The sequence below is a fragment of the Oenanthe melanoleuca genome, unplaced genomic scaffold (genome assembly GCF_029582105.1).
Source record: "Oenanthe melanoleuca isolate GR-GAL-2019-014 unplaced genomic scaffold, OMel1.0 S231, whole genome shotgun sequence".
Lineage (NCBI taxonomy): Eukaryota > Metazoa > Chordata > Aves > Passeriformes > Muscicapidae > Oenanthe > Oenanthe melanoleuca.
The window spans coordinates 5,217-25,016 of record NW_026612880.1 but is presented as its reverse complement, the minus strand read 5'-3'; the positions used below and the strand labels follow the sequence as shown (position 1 = coordinate 25,016).

The window sequence follows — 19,800 nt, the reverse complement described above, 5'->3', positions numbered from 1 at the left end:
ATGCTTTTGTAATGTTTTAATTGGGTGAACATAGAGAAATGGTGGAAAATAGGTTTTAACAGTTGAATGCTGTAAAAGTGGCTAAGAGTAAATTCTACTTTAGATGCATGGAGAATAATAATTGTTCTGAGAGGGAAATTAGGTCTGTAGAATGAATTAAGTGACACAAATTCTCAACAGAATCAGTGACAACTAGGAATTTAATTACACTACTCTTATTGGTTATGTTTTCTCTTAGTAAAAGATTCTGATTACACTGGTAATGTTTGCTTCCATGCCATAATTCATAAGCTTTTACTACAAAAACTCCAAACCCTAGTCTCTTCAAAGTATTTTGTTTTTCAGTATGAGTCAATAAAGAAATAGCAAATGCTATTGAAATTAGTTGGTTTTAAAGCTTTTTTTAATGTGATAGTGGTTTGTTATATGAATGTATAGTGAACTTAAGATTTAAAAATTAATTTTAATAGCTGAATGAGTCTCCATCTAACTTGGAATTAATACTGCATCAGATACTACTTTATTTTTAATATTATCTATCAGCTCTTTTTGCTGAGTAGCTGCTTTTTAATACTTTGCAAATTCTTTGTAGTGATTCTGCATATAAGTGGAATTTTCTACAGGCTGAATTCCTTGCAGAGCTGGTATAAGTGGTCTTGAGCACTGAAAGCAAAATCAAGCTGAAAAGTAATCACATGATACCAAGTTTCTGACACATGTTTTCAGTGGTGCTGTAAATGTGTACTGTCCCTTGGAAAACAGCCTACCATATCTAGTTAAGTTCTCTTTAATGTAATTAGATATTGTTGTAGCTAATTAAAATATTGCATTTAACATGTGAACAATGATTTACACTATGAACTTAGTGCATGGTAGAATTAGTTGCTAATCAGGTAAAGCGAGACTATGAAAAACAAATTGTCCAGTGTGCTACAGAAGGTGGATAATTGCTATAAAACACTGTGTGCATCTATCTTGCTGGTCAAGATACATTTGCTGTGGCGGAGCTTATGCCAGAAGATTTAATGCTCTTAATTTCTGTTGCTGCAGTTGTATATTGGTGAACATCTGAAGATTTTTTCAATATATTAAAAACATAGTGAAAAATATTTCTTTCAGTGAAGGAATTCTAGATGAGTGTTTTTTTTTTTCTCATGCTTCTTATATATTCTGTTTTCCTGCAGGAAACCATTCCTGCCATGAACTTAGGGGAAAAAAAAAAATCTGTTCTCTGGAACCACTGATACTCTAGGAGGGAGCTGATAAGGGAAATGGTGCCACTCTTTCTGTGTGAGAGGGGAAAAAATCAGTGTTGAACAGGGCCTGGTAGACATCCTACATTTTGAGTTGTGGCATATTAAAATGCCTTGTTTAAGTAGTTATACCTGTCAAATAGTGTTTTCAACAAGTAAAATGGCTTATAAAAGGTAACAACAGATTATGTAAAGAGAGATTAGAGAAAAGAGAAATTGAGGCACTTATATTGCACATCTGTCTTGTAACAGATGTAGTCAGTTACTACAGCATAAATTTCAGAGACAGAACAGTAGAGAGAAATTGCACTACTATTCTACATTTGAAAGTTTCTTAAGAAGTAATAGAGAACACACTTTGTCTTTGCTGTTTTTCAGCTTCTTGAATATCTGTGCCAACACATGGATAGCTGGAATACTAATTTATGTTGTGATCTGTGTCACAAATAAGTTTTTTTATCCTTCTGATGAAGGAAAAAATCAGACTGGATAGACTCAGCTATAAGTTTGGTTGGTTTAGAGATGCTGCAGTACAATATTTATCTGTATCAGAATCAGATTCTCTTAGGCAGCCCTGCTGTATCTGGAACCAAATCTGCCTTCCATTTGATATGATCTGCTCACTTCCTATGGTGACACTTCTTGTTATTCCTCTCTTGCCAACAGAGCCAAAAAGCCTCTGGATTAGTAAACTTTCTGGATGCTTTTACTTGACTTAACACTTAGAATGCTGTGAGAACAGGATACATCTCAATTACTGGGGCAGGACAGAGATCTTCATCCACCAAAACCTTCTGCAATGTGCAGATATTAGCATATTGTCAAAGATGGTGGCAGAATCATGATGTTTGGTTTCTTCTTTTTCAGACAAGCATCTGAATAATGAGAAACCTTAGCTTTGAAATAATGTTTTCTTTTAGTACAGTACTAGTATGTGTACATACCTGCAGCAGGATTTGTTAAGAAGTGCTCTAAGACTTGACCATGGATCTGAGTACATGGAAATGAGCTGGAAGAACTTTTGCAGTCTGCATGCTGTTTGGTATGTGGTGTTGTCTTTAGACTTCCTTGTAAAGGTAACTGTTTGCAGCTCTCATTCTCATTTCTCATTCTACGGTTGCTGTATCTAATTTTTTCCTGGTGAATTTTGTAAATGCCTTAGGGTCAGAGATGACTTGCATGAATTATGTTATTTGACTGAAATAGAGTTATAATGTCCTGAAGTAATTTTAACCTGAAGTACTGGTTTGGAAACAAACTTTTCTTTTGATAAAAACTAATTTCCAAATTATAATAGTTCTATAAAAAATGCCACATAAATCAGTATGTGTTTACTTAACTTCTGTTAAGTTAATCCTGTAATTAGCCAAATCATCCAGGCCTCAGCTCTATACTGGTAAGAGTTGGTAAGTACTAACAGCATGAAGAAGTATTTTTGTATCCAAATGATGTTGCTTTCTATTTTCCATATGGTTTTTGTTTCATAGTTCTGTATTTTATGTGGACAGCAGGATTTCCTTAGCCTTAAGCCAGTTAAATTTTTCTTAATCATCAATGCAGACAGGTAGGTTTGCTGGTGTTGGGGACCAGATGGCTGCTGTGTTCTAATTTGCCTCCCAGATGACTTTGGAATTGTACCCTGCTATGGCTGGAATACCGTCTCCAGGGCAGTCATGAGAAAACCAGGAGTCAGGACACAGCTTCCATGCTGGCTGAAAGGACAAGTGAATAGGCTCTGATTCAGCAGTCTCTTTAGTATCATTCCTGGTTTCAAGCAAGAGTCATGAGGAAAATTTAGCTGCAAGTTTCTTTAGACATTATTCTGTCTATAATTGCATTGGCTTATTCCCCTACAGAGAAGTAGAAAACTCTAAAGCTTCTTAAACCAGTGGTAAACTCACTAATTGCAAGTGACATATCAATCCTATTTATAATTCAAAGCAAGATGAGTAGAATGAAGAAGAAATTGGGAATTTGGTTTGTTAAAGGCTTCTGAGAGCCTATGAAGGTAAAACAAATGTTTGTTTTTTAAAAAAACATTGTAGCTTAAGACTCACTTTTTTAGTTGTATTAAATGAGAAGGATGAGGTTGTGAAGTGACCTGTAAACCTGTTCACTTTGATTTTTCTAAAAAGACTCCAACATTGCTTGATTCTTCTGTTCAGAGTTTGCAAAAGTCCTGTCTTTACTAGAAGCTGGTTGTATATGACTTTACTAGAAGCTGGTTGAGTGACTTGTAAATTCAGATGAGACAAAGTAATTTGCAATGTACCCCAAAGCTGTTTGACCTGCATCTGACAAAGTTTGATGCTAGGCTGCTATGCCGGCACATACACAATCCTGTTCTGACACATTTACCACATGGATTATGGCAGCTAAGGGTTAAGGCATGATAAACATTCACTCCAACACCTGTATTTCTAAATGAGCTGAGCCAAATAGATTGGAATGCCAACAACTGATCTTCTTGACAGTGTAAGTAAAGACAATGTGGACTGCAATCAAAATACTGTGTCTGACAAGAACAAAGGTAAACAGCCAAGTCCTGTTTTGCTTCTCTTTCCTGCCAGAGCTTCTTCCAAAACACTTTCCATGTAATTGAGCTCTGACTGGTTTCACAAAAGGAAAACTGAACAACTGTCAAGTATTTATTGAGCCCTTGCCACTTCTGAAGCCATTGAGACAAACTGGTCTCTGAATCAGTGTGGGACAAATGGTCTCCTTTCTAGGCCTTCAGTGGGCAGGCCTTGTCCAAGGAGTGAACTGTGAAAGGTATAGGATTCACAACTGGATATCATGAATCTGTCTTCCCTTTCTTTGTTGTCATATGTAAGACCCCTCAGTATGGAACCCGAATTAAAAATTCTTTCATGAAGATTTAGTTCTCTCTGCCCTTGTTGTATTTTTTCAGTCCAGACTGAAATAAATGTCATCTGTGCCAGCAAGGAGTTAGCATAAATTTGGTGTAACTTTGGCTTGCTTCTAGCTCAACTTGATTCTTTGTTCCTAGTCATGAGATCTAGGTCAGTTTTACTTTGTTAAAGTGTATGATGTGTGAAAAGTACTGGTAATTCCATTTTGGGATGGATTCTAGATTGACTGTGCAATATAGAGACTGTTGTCACTGCAGAATTAAAGCAAATACTTAATTTTATTTTTTAAGGACAAACACCTAAAGAAATTGGCAAGGAAGTTGCAGGGAACTTGATAGGACTGAACTGATGAATAAGACATTTTTTATTTGAGATTTAATGCTCTTACTATTGTCACAGTCCTTCCTGAAAGCTTGCAAGACATGGAAGAATGCATAAAGCAGGGAGTGGATTTTTATCGAGTTGTCCTCTGGTAAAGTTAATTTTACATCATATAGACATTTGTGTAGCACTTGGGTTTGTCAAGCAAAACTCATACTGTAGCTTATTTCTTGGGGGAGACATGGGGGATAACAGCCAGGGCTCTTATGTGTTCACTGGATGATGGTGAGGGAATGTTTTTAGGCTCCTTGCTGAAATGACAGATGTTTTAAATTAAGCTTCTGGAACATTGCAAGAACTCGTTCTTCTAAGGTCATCTTCCCTCTTAACATGGGAAATCATATAAACTGTGAGTAAAATGTCCTTTCCAGCATTTGGCTAATTGTCAAACTGGTATTATCAACAGAGGCATTCAGAAGAATATTTGTTTAAAAAAATAAAATAAAATGACCCTTAAACAATAAACTTTGGACTCCCATCTTAATTGTGTGTTTTATTTGATATGATAAATGCAGTTTTTACTTTTAAACTGCAGAAGTAAAAAGGGCTAGATATTACCGGGTGCTTGTCTGTTTAAACAAACTCTTATAGAATTACAGAAGATGAAGTTATTTCTCCTTCTGACTGAACAGCTGTTGTTTGCTATATCTAGCAGGCTAAGAAGGTGGGCAAGGGACCTTGTTTTATTTTTCCTGCAGTAGAAGCAGACTTGACAAAAAACTGCAAAACAGCTTATAAGGAAGAAACTTGTCCTGATGAAAACCTTTTCTTCTTTTCCATGAAGAAAATTCTCCACATCAGAAAGCTTAAAGCATAGTGGTTTTCTACTAATCAGTGGCAAATAGGACTTACAGGGGACTTACAAACAAGGTTAAAAGCTAAATGCAGCAGGAAATCTCAATCTCTTCCTCCTGCTTATAGCTAGATTCCCAGAAAGTTTTTCAGTAGCCATATATGCCCTCTGACTAGTCCCTCATTTCTTGAGTTGTCTGCCTCTTGTTAACTGCTTTTTTTGAGCAGGGAGCAAGAAGAAAAGTAGCTCACATTTTCTTCAACTGATTCATCTCTGATCTCCAAAGAATTTGGACATCAATATGGATAGATAAAAGTTGTAACTAAGAAACTGTCTTGGTAAGGTTTGCCTGAGAGCTCTCCTTACTCTGTAATGTGCAGTGTTGAAATTATGGTTATTTTAGTGTATTAGTCAGGGCAGTTTCTTTAGAACCATGAGTAAGTGCTACTCCAACATTGTGTAATGGCAGAAGCTTCTATGTCACTTCCCAGTAAGTTAAAGATCATCTTAGGAGATAAGAATATCTAAAACCCAAGTAGGGATCCTGTCATTTTTTCTACATAGGTACTGTTAGATAGAAATGTGTTTCTCAGGTGATTATTTTATATTTTAGCATGAAGCTGGCCAAGCTGCCTGTCTGAAATAAGGAATGTGTAGATACTACATCTTGAAGGCAAAGAAACAGTCCTCATTTTCTTTATTGGATGGTGGAGAGGGTAGTTGTTACTGTGTATTACACTGCAGTGTGTCCAAAACTTGCTTAGGCCATGTGAAGCTCAATTTGAAGAAACAGGATCTTGTGAAAGCTAAGTAGGAAATAAAGCCCTTAACCACAAAACTAGAAGTGCAAACCCACTAAACTTAGAGGATATATATATTTTACTCATGATTCTGTCTTCATGTTTTGAGACTTTTCCTGTTAAATATTACGTGGAGTACATTTTTTTAATATGTCATTTCTATAGTTTCTATATCTTGGCTACAGCTGCAAAGAGCAACAACTAGAGAAATTAAATAACAGTAAAATAAAGTTTTATATTTAAACAGATTCAGGAGTGCATTCTGTGTTGGTGCTTAAACAAGGTTGAAAGTCCTTTTTACTAGAGAGGTAGTGGACCTTTTTAATTGAGGCATCATTGAACTTGCTTGAAATCTTGTGTCCCTTCTTGTGTGTGGTAATACAGTACTGAGGATGTGGATGGACTTAGAAGAGAAATTAAATTGGAGTTTAGGACAGTTTTTGAGGTTAAACATCTCTACAGAGACCCCCAAACAGAGGAGGAGTTGACTCTTATCCTGTATGTTACTTCCATCTGAAGACTAGAAACAGCTATTTAGCTACTCTGCTGGCTATGGCAAAAATGTCTGTATACGTATGTGCATCTGTAGATATATATCTGCCTACAAGTAGTTGATAATCCTTCTTTGACTACTGATCTATCCCTTTATGGAAGATACTTATCCTTTCTAGATTGAGTGATGAAATGCTTTTTCTATGTTCTAATACACCTGGTCAATATAAAAAATGGCTAAAATGACCTTCAACTTGAAGTGCTCCCACATTGTAAGCTCTATTTTTTTTTGCATTCTTTAAAGTTATACTTCTTCAATATACTGAACTATATGCAGGTTGCTACAGCTGCAGGAAAATCTTGAAGGCATAGTTCTTATAAATCAAGTATTGCTCTTCATTTTTACCTGGTGAGAATCTTTTATCTTATGATGTGAAATCCAGAGTTACTGGGAATGACTCAATTTTTTGTGTTATCTTGATCATTACCTATCCATGCCAACTTGTGAGAAATATAAAGAATGTGTTTCCTGAGTGCAGTGGAAAAAATGAGATTTAAGCAGGCATGCTCTGGTGGGTCATGAGATGCATTTAGAATCATGCTCCTGAGGCCTTGCCATGAAATTCAGGAGTCAAAGTAACACTGCAGTTCTGTGCACTAGGACAGTGCATGACTGTCGGTGAATCTACTGTGAAAACAAGGGACAGAAACCTACCATAAAATTCAAGATCTTTTTTTGCTCTTTGACTTTTAAGTATCTGTGTGACTAATTCTGAGTGTAGTACTAATAGATTAAAAAAAAAAAAAAAAGAAGTAGGCTAGGCTGAGTCTGTTTGAAGCAAATAAAATGCTCAGACCAATGTACTTCTGTGAAGTTCCTCTGAAAAGGAGCAGACCAGGACACAGTTTTTGGCAAGCAGGAAAAATTTTCAAAGAAACAGTGGTTCTGGAAAGCTGTACAGCATTAGAATTGGCAAGTGCTGTGCATACTGACACACTACATCCTCTGTCCAAACCCAGTGAATCTTTAAGCACCAGCTGATCAGGGATTTTCAGGGCTATCTTGTCTAGCTTGAGCAGGTCTGGCAGCTCTTAACACAAAGTGGTGTCTGGTTTAAAGACCTTCTGCTTTGTGATGCCTTTCTGAATAGCTTATTCAGCTGGAAAATACAGCGAACAAAGGAGCTGGAAATATTTTGTCAAGTTGGTGATCTCACAGTTCAGAGAGTCAGCTACCAATTATAAAGACTTCTATTGTATAACACAAGAGCTAGTGTATAGAAAACTCCAGATCTTACTCTTTCTTTATTGGCTCCTGCATAATTACTTTTTGCCTAAAGGATGGTGTGGATGTGGGGTGTATTCTCAGTAATTAACTACATTTTTCTAATAAACTAAGCTGCTAGAAAAAGGGGAGTAATTTTTTTTAGCTTTGAATTTGATTTCTGACTTGCGGAGGTTAGGACAGAGGGAAACCTTCAGAGACTTTTTATGACTAAGTGCAGGAAAAACAGTATTGTTTCTAAGAAAGGGAGAAGTGTGTGTTGGTGTGAACCCATTTAATTTAGTAGAGATTTAATTTAGGGAGAGACTCATAAGGAAACAACTTATGATTTTTAAAGCATTAAATTAAGCACAGTATATAGTGGTCTCGAAAGCAGATACAGCAACAAGAACCTGGTGAAAGGAGCTGTCATTAGTACAAAACATTTTTGTTGTTATTTCACTATTTGCTTTTATCTGGCCTTGACTTTGAAATTTTGATTCTTAAGTATGTCTTTTTTCTCCTGCAGGTTGGAAAAGAGACTGTGCAGACAACAGAAGACCAGATCTTGAAAAGGGATATGCCACCAGCATTTATCAAGTAAACTAGTTTTATTATAAATCTTGTATTGTGCATACAGGAAACCTGTTCCAATGTCAGGAACAACCTCTTTTGGCTGTAGAGATTTGTTACAGGCTGTATATATGAATACATATATATGGCATTTTTTCCTTTAAAAATAATAACAGAAATTAATCATAGTAATAATGGTACTAGCTGGGTGCTCGTGTAGGTTTGCTTAAAGTGTCAGAGACAATGTGGTTTCTGAATATTTTTTTATTTATTTGGCTGATAGGAAAATGTGAATTTGTCAGTACAGGCAGCTGATAGCATAACTGCCCAGAAATCTAAGATATTTGAAGGGCAGTGACTTAGTGCAGACAGTGTAGTTAGTAGACAGTAAGTCCCCGTACAGCAGACATTCTTAATTCTATGTCTTGGTGTAAAGGACAACTGACTCCTTCTGTTGCCTTAAGCCTTAAAAATAATACATAACCCCTTGTTGTGGAGTTCCCAAGCTGCTTATTGTTACCTGACAGATTTCTAGTGAAATAACTTTCCCCTACAATCTATTGCCTATGGGAACCTCTATGCTAGCATTGTCTAGTGTAGACAGAACTACTGAGTATTTTACTGTTGTTTCCAAACACCAAACAGGCAGATAGTCAAAACAGGGAAAGCATTGAGACAACTGGGAAAATAATAAAAGGGAGGAGGAAAATGATGTCTTAAGACATCATTTATGGTACACTTATGGTAGGCAGTGAATAAGGATTTAGTTTATTGCATTGTAGGTTGACAAAATGAATAATTAAAATAATACTTAGGACCAGGTGATATTAGCACATAAGTTCAAGAATGAAATAGCTAAATTATTAGTGAAGTAGTCTGTCTCTTGAGACCACCAGTATGTCAATCAGTGATGCTACAGCCTGAGAAACTTTCTAGGGAATTCTGAGGAACAGGAGATGTATAGGTCTGGTGTACTTTTGGAATAAATGATTAGAAATTCTGAATTAGAGAACAGAGACACCTCACCTATATATAGTGTGCTTTGGGTGAATTGACAGTGTTTCTGTGGAGGGAAATTCTGCCTTACAAGTCTATTGGTAATATCTTAGAAATATCACAAACAAGGGAAAGGGTAGCCCTGGTAATACAGTATACACTCATTTCTAAATTTAGCAGGATCTAGAGGCTTTTAAGAAGGTGAAGTAGCTGCAGGGTAATTAAAAAACTTTCTGTATGAAAAAGAGAAAATTGAAAGTGGAAGAAAAGATTATATGGTTAACCCTGACAATGGTAGGAGGAAATCAGTAGGACTGTGGAGCTCTTGGTTGGGATTGTGCTTTTTACCATGTTAATAAATGTTCTGGAGACCAGGCTGACTTGTGAGGCAAAAGTACTTAGTCATGACCCCAAGTCTTATGCAGGGCAGAGGGGTTAATGGATGACTCTGGGAAATTATAGTACCTTATTAATTGAAGTGACTTGATGTTAAGTGTGGATTAAATTACTTTGCAATATCTGAAATTATGCACGCATGGGAGAGCAGCAGGTCTAATGGCAGGTAGATGATTGAACTGACCATTTCCAATAGTGAGCAAGGTCTTGGAGCTGTTGGTGAGAGCATACTTACCTGTTCATAATGGTCAAAAAGTAAATAGAACATTAGGTTTGTCATCAAAGAATGAGAGATCCAAATGTCATTATATATTTTTGTTCCACAGCTTGAATACTGCATGTATTGGCAGTCAATTTTTGAAAGGTTGTAGTAGGACTGGAAAAAGCTCACAGAAGGGCTTGGAGAACAGAGGCACAGAATTAGCTTTGTATAAGGTAAAGCTGAGAAGGATGGAACTCTTCAGCCTGGGAAAAGTGACAGAGGGGATTGAGGCCCTGACAATGTCTAAGGAAGTATTACTTGCATGGAGAAGGTGAAAACTTGTATTTTTTCCTGTGCGGAACTTGATGGGGGAATTGCTTTAAGCTTGTAGTTTCTAAGCCAACAGTAGGGAGAAATACTTTGTACAGCTAGTTGTGTACTGTTAAAACTCTTTTTACGTGGGTTTGGAGATTAATAGCTAAGTACTTAGAGGGATCAATTGTGGGCCATCAAATAGGCAAACTGCAGGAAGTCCGAAGAACTGAAAATAGTTGAAGGATGGGAGAGTGCCTAGAGGAAGTATGATAATTGCTTATCCTGTTCTTAACCTTCCTTAGGCTTTTATTTGCAGCTACTACTGGAGACAGGATACTGAGCTAAATGGGCCTTTGATACAATCCACTACAGTATTTATTATGCTCTGTTCCTGGTGTGTGATCTGTGGCTGTAGGGGAGTTTGATTTTTTGAGGGGAGTGTTTATTTCATGAAATGAGATCAAAGCATTTCTTGCTTCTTGATGAATTGTATGCAAATGTGCAATTTTGATTATGCTCATTTTCTAGGATGTGTGGAGTTAATTTTCTGCTTATTGTTCAACTAGACAAGTAAGGGATTAAGGAAAAGAAATTTTAATTGCTATACTGTATTCAGCCTTTGATCAAACTGTAGCAAATTGTGCAAGACTTCAGTAATTAAATTGCTGTGGAAATGTGACACAAGCACTGCTGAGTGGTACCACTTTATGCTGGGTGCAAGAACTTTTTCTGCAGCAATTCATGACTGCATAAGCTATGATATAATGCAAAATGGGAACTAAAGCTCTCTGTTGGAGTAATGATACCCACTTGACAGAGTACTTGATATCCTAGATGCAGTAACATGGGTAAGGATCATTCAATGGTCTTTATGAATGAGAATGTGTTTCATTTCTGGGTTTTTGTTAATCTGCAGTTTATACCAAAATGAATTAGTACATGTTAACAGTTTGTTGTCAAGAAGTATATTGTTGTGGATATCTTGATTGCGGGGACAAATGATAGTCACAGGTGAGCTACAAAGGGAGCCTTATCCTTTACTGCTGTAAAGGACCGAATTTCGATGCAGGAATTGAAACAGATGAGGGGTCTTTTTATCGTTTTGTTTTTCTGAGAAGGAGTTTTTATTTCTAAAGCATTAGTTCAGGAATTGGCTTTCCTTTTTGAGGGATTGCTCTGGCAGAATTTGTACTGGTGCATGGAATGATGGGTGAGAAGCAGTACACATGTACTAGCACTGCATTCCCTGTTCATATTTCCTCCATTCAGAAAGTCTTGGAGGATGCAGAGATCTGTTTATTCTTTTGAAAGACTTGATACTGGTATCGAGGATTCATAATAAATATATATTATGGTAATCTGTAAAGTTTTCAGTAGGAGTGTGATTGTGCAGCAAAATAACTTGCTTGCTGCTAAAAAGCTATCATGCATCCTTTCACTTGCTACTGACATAAACCACATTGGAAGTGTTGACTTAGAGTTAAAAAAATGCTGAGTTCTTTATCTTAATTATCTTAATCGCCAGGGAGTTTAAGTAATGCATATAATTAGCTTCAGATGTTTTGCAGTGTCTTCCTGTTACTTGTTAAGCTTCTCTTGTAAAGAAGTGAAGAACTGCAGTCTCTAGGTAAAGAATAGAGTTACACTATTTGTTTACACTGAGAATAAAAATTTGTTTTATTTGCATGCACAAGGTTATTTAACAAATCAAGCAATAATGCTATTCTATGTTAACATTATTTTGGTAGCCAAGCTGTAGCTGCATTGCTGGTACCTGTATTAACAGATTATTATTAATGTAAAATATTAACTTTTTACTTTGTATTTCTAGAACTGCAAGTAGTTGCAACTGTACTGGTTAAACTGGAAAATGAATTCTGGGAAAAGCAATCCTAAAACCTAAAAATTAAAATAATAGTTTAGCATAAGCTACTCTTTTTCCCTTGTGTTTTGTAAGGAATACATATGACAGCAAAGAAGTTGATTGACTACCCAAAGTTGTATGGTTAGAAATATCGTGACCAGTAACTTCCACACAAAGAATTTGGCTGGTGTTAAGATAGCTTTATTGTAATCCTGCCTCAAAAATAAATATACTTTAAAAAAAGATATTTTGTTGTTTTTTTTATGTTGCAATATAACAGAGATTAGACACTTCACCATAGCAATGAACTTCTGAACATATTTGATTCTTGTGATAGAACAAGTGGTTCACTGCATTTTTAAGGGCTTTGGTTGTTTGTGTTGTTTTGGTTGATTGGGTTTTTTTAATGGAAGTAAATTAATACCTTTTCTTCCTAATCTTTTGCTTCCTAGCATGTGTGCTTTGCAGCAGATGAAATGTGTCTGATTTTCTAATACCACTGTGCTTTTCTTGTACACAGCTTACACTCCTGAACTATTTTAAGTGCCTTGGGAAGTTTATACAAAATAGGCATTGTACTATTGAAATTCATGTTTGCCTTTAAGAGTTCAACCCCAAAACTGTAAAAGAAACCTTTGAATATTTAGAAACACTATTTTCATTAATTATTGTGACTTCTAGTATAAAACACAGTTATGTTAATTCTTTTCTTATTAAATGAAAAAGCCAGTCTTGAGATAATTATTAGTATTAAGCAGATAACCATGAAATTAAACTGTAGGAAATTAAGTATTTCTGTGCCTATAGCTCTGATCTGCTGAATAGGTGATTTGTTTAATCCCTTTATTGGCAGAGTTGAAAAGAATAAATGTGAGAAGCAAGCACAGAAATCTAATTCAGTGAAGTCAGTTGACTTTGATAACACAACTAAGTGCATTGCATAGTAATGAGCAGACCATTTCCACTTTCTGCCTTGAAGTCTTTCTGCATTTTCTTGCTTGGTTAGAAGTCCTTGCCATCTGATATGCTGAGCAGATGTCTCCCAAAAAGAGCAGGTTATGATAAAGCAGCTGGTCCAACTTGATCTACTCTAGAGAGCTATTAGCTGAAAATTTTAGTTTCTGGACAAAAGTGTTTTTTCCTGTAATGGGTGTCTTATTTCTACTAGTTAAATTTAGATGTAATCATTAAGTTCTAATATTTATGTTAGCAAAGAACATGGGGGGGAAATGGATTAACTATACAAAATTACTTTAATAAAAGTATGAGAAAAAAGCATGCCCAACTGGTCAGTAGAAAATGGGCTCTGTGACAAGCATGCAAAAGTGGTCATGAGAGGTAGCATTGCTGTAATAAGTGTTTTATATTTGTTGGAACCTCATGTTATTGAATGAGCACATGGTATTCACATGCGCAGACCATTAGGTATTACACTACACTTAAATGGAATGGGAGACAGTGGAGGAAAGTGCAGTCAGTGTAGTCAATAACTACAGTCATGAGTAGCATGGTTACCATGAACTTATTTTCCAAAGATGTCACCATGTAATTACAAGAGAATAAAATCAAAACATTTTCAGTCTTCCAATTTTTGATATTTTAAAATTGTGTTAAATGGTTTGACGGAATCTAATTTCAGAGCTCATCATTTTATTATTGTAAATAGCTTTTGTTACTGTAGTTACATACTGTAATATCTTGCAAAAAATATCTTTTTACTTTTATGTCTGGAACTGCCAGCTGCATTTGAACATTGTACTTTACCAGTACATTTTGTTGTTATTTAAAATTCTCTTTCTACGAGTGTTAACATTTTTAAGACCTAGACTACAGCTTTAATGAGCAGAGCACAGTGTCTTTCATAAAACTATGTTATTTTGTCCTGATGTGTAGCTGTCATGTAATATTTATTAATAGTGATTGCTGCTTGAATAACAATGCCTATACAAGGCTGATAAAAGTTAAGTTACTTTTATTGTGAACATAAAAGAATGATTGTTTTGTTCCATGTCCTTGCCATGAAGAATGTAAGGTATTTTGCTGGGTTGGGAGCTCTCCTTAATGACACTGTACCGTGTGCTCTGTAAGGGGTACTTCAAACATTCCCTACATGGGAAGACTGTGACTTCTGAAAAACTGGGTTGTATGGTTGCTGGTGACTTTCTGTTAGAAAAAATACAAGAAATACTCTTGCCTTTTAATGAATGATCAGCTTGCTTGCGATACTACAAATGGTAAAGTTAAAATGAATCCAGCATTTTCTCCAGCCTGTTGTCATACAGACAGAAGCTGATCAGCAAATGTTGTCTGCTGGCTTTCCACAGAGTGGAGAACGCCTGCACCAAGCTGGTTCGGGCAGCCCAGATGCTGCAAGCAGATCCTTACTCAGTACCAGCTCGTGACTATCTCATTGATGGATCAAGAGGAATCCTTTCTGGAACGTCAGACTTGCTCCTGACATTTGATGAAGCAGAGGTAGGAATGCCAGCATGACTGACATAAGTGCCTGCTCAACAGTATTATTAATTAAAATGTTCCTCTAATGAAATTAGCTAAACCTAACTATTAAATAGATTAATGAGGTTTTGACTGTTTTAGCTTGATTGGAAGCATGTTTTGCATTCCTTTCTGTCAGAAGGAGCTTAAGGCTTGTTGCTTTGTTTTGTTAGGAGCATTTTTGCATGACATAATGTTAGGTGTTGCCTGTGATTGTTGCTCAAAAAGGCCAGATGTCATCAACTGTCTATCTTCCCGATGCTTTTCTTTTTTTCACCTTACCCATTACTGATCCTTGAAATTTCTTCTTTGAAAAGCCCTAGGCCACTTTATAGCAAGTCTGGCTCATTAGGTCTGGCAATTTAATTGGCCTTGGGGCATGGGAGGTAATATAAATTTGGACTGTCTGGCTAGTCAGGCAGAAGATGTATTCTGATAAATCTAACAGTTGCTACATTTTGGCTGCTGCACAAGCCAAAAACTGACTCAGAAGTGCTGTTTGTACATCCTCATATGTACAAAAAAAGCCATAATTGCAAGGAAATGTAAATCTCATATTTTGGTTTGTTTTTTTTTTTTTTTTTTTTTTTTTTGTTCTGAATCATGGTTTTGATACTCTTTCTGGGGAATGTGGAGTCTTGCTCATTTCTGAATAAGAAAGATCATGCTGCAATGAAGAAACAAAGCTCATGCTGTTAGAAATGCTGATGTCAATCCTAATTCTGCAACAATTTATTAAACTATGGAATTATGTTGCTCTTCTCGCTGTTCTGAGTAGTCTAACATGGTATCCCTGTCTCATTTAACCAGCTCATGGCTCTGTTAGCATGTTGTTTCCCTGAAATGGTTTTTAACAGAAGTGTTATGGGACTTTCAAGGAAGTTAATAAGTTTTAATCTTTCTTTCTAGTGATTAGGAACTTGACTTTTGTGAAGTTAATGCTTTATGGGACTTACCTGACAACTCCTCGTTTATGAAAAGAAAGCCATTAGTCAGGAATGATTGACTTTTCCCAAGTACTAAAGTTGGCATGTGTCTGTCCTATGTTTCAGTATTAAGTAAAATTGGGAGAAACTGAAATGAGTTTCAGAGGAAGCCTTGGTTTTTTTCTAGGGTCTGAACACTGCATGTGGTTGATACAAATTAAATGTTAATTAACTTGTTCTTCCATAAGGATTGTATGTAGGGATGTCAGAAGTAATGTGGTTCAGAGGTTAGAGGATTTACTGACTGAGAACTGTTTTGGAATCAAATGTGAACTGATGGTTAAGCTGAGGCAGAAGTCCAGAGGTAAATGAAGTACAGCCTTCACAGATTTTTCTGGAAAGTTTAAGGTGTTGGATCTATCTTCCCTGCTGGACTGCTGGGTAATGCTTTATCCATATGTCAAGCTGTATGGAGAATGATACTTCCTCAGAAAGCTTGAAGATGTAGTTTTGCTTTGTGATTTAAGTTAAACATTTTATTGATGAAATTGCAATGAAAAACTTCAAGCATGGCAGCATACATAGATGAAGTTCTTTCTAACCTATTTTCTCAATGCTGTTCTTCATTTATCAAACAAAGTGAAAACATTGGAAGTAGGATTTTGCATTTCTGAGTAGTGGAAAGCTGATTAAATATTGGCTTGCCACTACAGCACTTGACTAATGGCATTTTGGGTAACTTATTCAGTATCTCAGACCTATGATTGCCCATTTGTCATGTTAGCAAATGCTATAACTAAACTGTTCTAATAATAGGTTTGCATTTCTAATTCAAGTGTTACTTAGCTTTACCTAAGAAATAATGGGATGTTCTTCTCTTAGGTCCGTAAAATCATCCGTGTCTGCAAAGGGATATTGGAATATCTGACTGTGGCAGAAGTGGTAGAGACAATGGAGGATCTGGTGACTTACACGAAGAATTTAGGGCCAGGTTTGATTTGCTCCAGTCTTTCATAAATATACTAAGTATAGTCTTTTCTACTACTTTGTTTTCTCTCCAGCACCTTCCTCACCCATATTTTGAACACAAAGCAATTGCTTTGGAAGTTTCTATTGGAAAGAATGACTCTGTTTCACAGTCTCTTTTAAGAATGCAGAATATGTTGGTAAATGATATGTGCATATGGATGATGTACTTTTCCTATACTGTGAGGGAAGTAAGCATGCATTAGTAAGGATAAAACATAAAAAATGAAAAAGCTGTGTAACTAAGCACTCCTAGATATAAAATCCATTAAGCTGATAAAACGTCTGCACTGGCTGAGATAGTTAGGCCCAGTAGGAATTTCTTGGAACAGGATAAGCTACATGCCATATATTAACTTCTTAATGAGGTTGCAGAAGTAGCTGTCTTAAATATAATACAAAGCCCAGCTGTTACAGAAATTCTATGTTTTCTCTTTGTTGTTCATTCACTACTTGTTACTTCACTGTGCTAACTCACACTTTCCGTGGTGGAAATGATTGGTAAGTGAGGAGCTGCTGTCTCCATCTCTTTATTGCTCTAAGAGAAACCTACCATTAATCTATGTCATTTGCTATTTCAAATGCTTTAGCTTCAGCATGAAATAGCTAAGGTATTTAACAAAAGCATTCTGTAAAATCAAGATGTGGTGGTGGTGTAGTAAGATGTTGAAATGAAAATTACACTGAACTAAAGAATGCTTATATAAAACCAGCAGGAATCTAGTTAGTACTCTATATTTATAAATACATGTGTAATGTGGCTAGCTGATAAATGAAATGACTAAGAGCTGTCATGGCACAGAGCATGTTTGTAGATTATCCTGTTTTTATTTAACACTTGTATACTTGACCTTGTGTCTAGATGTGGAAGAACTTTGAAGTTCCATATGGAGGTATAGTGTTCTCTATAGTGTTTTCTCATCAGAAATTACCTTCAATGGAATAGTTTTTGTCTCATTTTAAAGAGGGAAAGATAAAACAGAAGAACAATCTTCTCTTTCCCTGAAACTTTTTCTTTGACTTGATATATACACTTCTGGTTTCTCTGTGGTTATTGTATTATATATCTTTAAAATTGAAATTCTTCCTAACTTCAGTTTGTACTTTTGGGCTCAGTTACAAGCATTTGGGTCTTTTCACTGAACCTCACAGACATAATTTGCTGTTACATATGTATGACAGAGGTCTTGGGTAAGTGTCTTAGTTTATTAGAGTGAGATGTAGGTTTGTTACCTTTATTGCAAATTATCTTTTCTAAACTCATGGTATTCTGAATAAATAGTGAGCCTTGTGCCTCTGCAATGCTGTAGAAGCTCTGTCTTTGCCTGAGCTGGCTACTGCTCAACATCTGCAACCCATGCCCACAAAACATAATGCCCATAGTCCTTGTTTCTTGTGGTTATATTAATGGGCATCTGAACTTAACCTTTCATGTGAGTGCTATATAAATAATAGGAATTTGAGCAGGTACACTTAAAGTCAAGGTAGTGCTTATAGGTTTTGTGCTGGAAGTAGAGAGGGGAACATGATTACCTGTTAAGGCTTTTGTCATTTAAAAGGAAATGTGGTTCTGCACAGCTTGCCTCTCTGTGCTGTCAGTGTGAGGATCCTACTACTCTTCAGTGATGTCAAGAAAGCAGTGTTGAAATGCCTAAGATGCTAACCAGCAGAAAGGTAATTCAGCCAAAGAATATACAGCTTCCTTCCAGTTTTATACCCTGGAGGAGAAAGAGCAGGACCACAACAGCATCAGTTTAAATAATCTTAAGTTTTTATGAGGCTGTCTCTGAAGTTTCTACATGCACTGTGTGGTAAACCTCCGAAGTCTTAGCTATTGAAAATAGATCTGCTCTAGAATAAACTTAATTCTTTTCAGGCTTCTAGGGTACTGAAATATTTCTAGCAAATAAGAAGTGTAAATAAATACATTTCTTGACCTCTGGTAGAACTTCCAAGCAAACAAACAAAATTCTGATGTTTTTTTCCTTCACTTAAGGCATGGATCAAATCCCAACAGAAAAGATTACACCCTCCCCCTCCTCCTCCCTTAAATCAGCTTCCAGTGTTCATTAAGTGACTTCATGTCCTAAAACAGTAATTTCAAGTATTTTCCTATTTTATTAATAGGATTCTAAATAAAGAATTTTGAGTAGTCCTTTCTACTTTACATAGTGGCCAGGTTTTGAATAGGTGATTTCTCTGAAGTATCTGGAATGTATTTAAAGTAACAGCTGCTAATACAAAAGTTGTAAACTTCAATATAGTTTTCATCAATCATCATTATGCCTTATTCTTGTTTAGAAACCTCAAGTGTTTCAATGTTCCGTTACTTTAATCTTTAGGAATGACAAAGATGGCCAAAATGATTGACGAGAGACAACAGGAATTAACTCATCAGGAACATAGGGTTATGCTGGTGAACTCCATGAATACAGTCAAGGAGCTATTGCCAGTTCTTATTTCAGGTAATTTTTTGCTTTGTTTTTTAATACCATTCTGAATTACTGTTTTGAACAGGAGTTCTGATGTCTTATTTTTATTAAAAATAACCTTGCCATCTGTAATCAATTGCAAGTTACTGTGCTTCTTGCATTAAAACTACAATCTCTTTGAGATAAAATGGTCCATGCAAAAGAAAATGTTCCATATAAGTACAGTAGAAGGTCAACTTAACCACTGATTTGTCTTGCATATACCTTTCTCTAATCTCTGGTATTTTCACAGCTATGAAGATTTTTGTAACCACAAAAAATTCTAAAAGCCAGGGAATAGAAGAGGCCTTGAAAAATCGCAATTTCACAGTAGAGAAAATGAGTGCTGAGATAAATGAAATAATTCGTGTGTTGCAACTCACTTCATGGGATGAAGATGCCTGGGCAAGCAAGGTATTTTCATATCTACATTTGTATGTAGAAGCCTAGTTTTTGTCTACTGTGTTTTACCCTTTTAAACTTGTGACTTTGAGATCACTGAAATATATATGTGTGTATCAGTTTTGTAACACTAGGTAATTGCATCATATAATCCCTCCAAGTTCAAATATCTTCAGAGATAAATATATTAATATATCTTTCGAAATGAGTTTTCTCTCAATAAGCAAAGTTCAATTAGTGTGGCATTTGAAGGTGGTTCAGTGGTTTAGTGCAACTC

The 19,800-nt window shown here is 36.0% G+C and overlaps 1 protein-coding gene across 1 annotated transcript; it reads left to right on the top strand.

Annotated features, from left to right (window-relative positions):
- Window positions 1-8,385: 8,385 nt before the first annotated feature.
- LOC130266792 (vinculin-like) lies at window positions 8,386-19,535 on the top strand (the record flags this gene model as incomplete). Its single annotated transcript, XM_056516043.1, has 5 exons — window positions 8,386-8,456; window positions 14,527-14,677; window positions 16,507-16,615; window positions 18,993-19,115; window positions 19,375-19,535. Coding segments are annotated over 5 exons (615 nt in total), but the record flags the coding sequence as incomplete, so codon positions are not given.
- Window positions 19,536-19,800: the final 265 nt, after the last annotated feature.